This window comes from Branchiostoma floridae, chromosome 5 (genome assembly GCF_000003815.2).
Source record: "Branchiostoma floridae strain S238N-H82 chromosome 5, Bfl_VNyyK, whole genome shotgun sequence".
Classification (NCBI taxonomy): domain Eukaryota; kingdom Metazoa; phylum Chordata; class Leptocardii; order Amphioxiformes; family Branchiostomatidae; genus Branchiostoma; species Branchiostoma floridae.
Window position 1 is genome coordinate 8,046,182 of NC_049983.1, and position 1,706 is coordinate 8,047,887.

The 1,706-nt window shown below is 39.9% G+C and overlaps 1 protein-coding gene across 1 annotated transcript; it reads left to right on the plus strand.

Moving 5' to 3' along the window:
* The first annotated feature begins 623 nt into the window (after positions 1 to 623).
* On the plus strand, positions 624 to 1,656 carry LOC118416819 (galactose-3-O-sulfotransferase 3-like). Its single transcript, XM_035822081.1, has 2 exons — positions 624 to 894; positions 1,341 to 1,656. Exons 1-2 carry the CDS (start codon positions 673 to 675, stop codon positions 1,542 to 1,544), a joined length of 426 nt encoding a protein of 141 aa, XP_035677974.1. The 5' UTR covers positions 624 to 672; the 3' UTR covers positions 1,545 to 1,656.
* The last annotated feature ends 50 nt before the right edge of the window (positions 1,657 to 1,706 follow it).

Consider the following 1,706-nt stretch of genomic DNA (forward strand, 5'->3'; position numbering starts at 1 on the left):
GATGAATATGTATGTAAAACTAGAGTTCGTCGACCTCATACCGCTATGAAATAGGTTATATGCAAATGTCAAGTGTCAATTCTCAAGTGTCATAAATTCAAATTAGTTCCTCATTTGCATGCTTGGTATCTGCTTATGTTCCACTTGTCATGGATCAATTAATTAGATGTGTTACATATATTTAAGTCCAGTTTTATGGAAAACAATGGAATTATACACTGTTCTTATGAGTTATGCAAGTTAAGTCCTCATATAATATTTGCACAATATGCACACCAATTTCATCAAATCCGTCGTTCCTTTCTTCAGTTATTCTCATACTTAGGGGCATTTTTTTGACAAAAATGCTAGTGCAGTTCCAAAATTGAATGTTAGGAGGTTCAAACCCGAATCTATATTGCCAGTAGTGTTTTCAGTGTTCAATGCGAGACTATCAGCCGAGCCAATGCTGCACCTATCATCAAGGTATGAGGCAACAACTGAGCACTTAGAGTAAATTCCAAGTCACCACAAGGGTTTTTGGACAATATTTGCATGAATGATAACAATGACATCCCTGTTGGTATTTTGGAATGGACTCTAAGCCTCTTTCTTTCTCTTCAAATCATTTTGGTGATCAAGGAGCGAGCTCGTAGATACGTCAGCGAACTACAAGCCGACTTCACACTGGTCATGCTGTTGGACCACCTGGATGAGTCGTACGTTCTCCTGAAACGCCTGATGTGTTGGGACCTGAGAGACATTCTATACATCACTAAGAACAACCGAAGTTATTCGTTCAAGGAGTACACTCCCTCTGAAAAGGAGGTACAGGAGCTCCGCCGGTGGAAAGCCGTGGATTACTTAATTTATGACACGTTCAACAAGTCCTTGTGGGAGAAGATTGCAGCACAAGTAAGCGTATTACATTCCTTATAAAATTGAGTCTTGATCCGTATGCATGAACTCTTAGCTGGCGCCTGTCTTGTGCAAGCTGGGGGCAATTATCCAAGCAGAGGTTAGGTTCCGACTTGCTGCACTGCTTTGGTCACTGCCTAGTTTTATAGAGAACAACAACATGGGCATGTTTTAAATTTATTGTCATTACTGGTAAAGGAGCCCACACCACAAACACCATAATTACTTCACGGAAGTTTGTGTTCTAGGTACCCTTGTTAAGTCTTTATCAGTATTCCTGCACTCGCTTTTGTCAGTCCGTATCTTTGCATGTCTCAACTGATTTCTTGGTACCATGGTCTTTTTCACAGATGCGAACGTAGAAATAATATGTATATGGTTACTATTTTACACAACATTTTACAAACTGAACGATGCTTTTTATTCATTTGTCTACCACACAGGGTCCGGACTTCTTTGAGGAAGTGCATTATTTCAAGGACGTCAATACGCGCGTCAACACGTACTGTAACGAACGACAGGAAAACACATCCAACCTCATCGTGGAAGCGGCCAAGTGGAATTCACTGCAGTTTGAAGTCGACGCCGAGTTTTGCCGTGTGCTGCAAACACTAGTAAGTACCATCTTTGTAACGTTTAAATGGTAAGATATATTCATACATCGTTTATACAGCCATAACGTGATTTGTTAATGTGGTAGAAACCTATGCGTTGAGGATCGGCCAAATAATCATTCTTTTACGAATGTTTATATTTAGATTTCGGATTTTCGTTATGCTTGTATGCTACGGTAATCATCTTCTTTATAC

Bases quoted from the DNA above. Each gene is read 5' to 3' on its own strand.
- LOC118416819 (XM_035822081.1), top strand. From the start codon at position 673: ATGCTGTTGGACCACCTGGATGAGTCGTACGTTCTCCTGAAACGCCTG. The intron at 895-1,340 runs GTAAGCGTATTA...TCTACCACACAG, and splicing joins GGGAGAAGATTGCAGCACAA to GGTCCGGACTTCTTTGAGGA.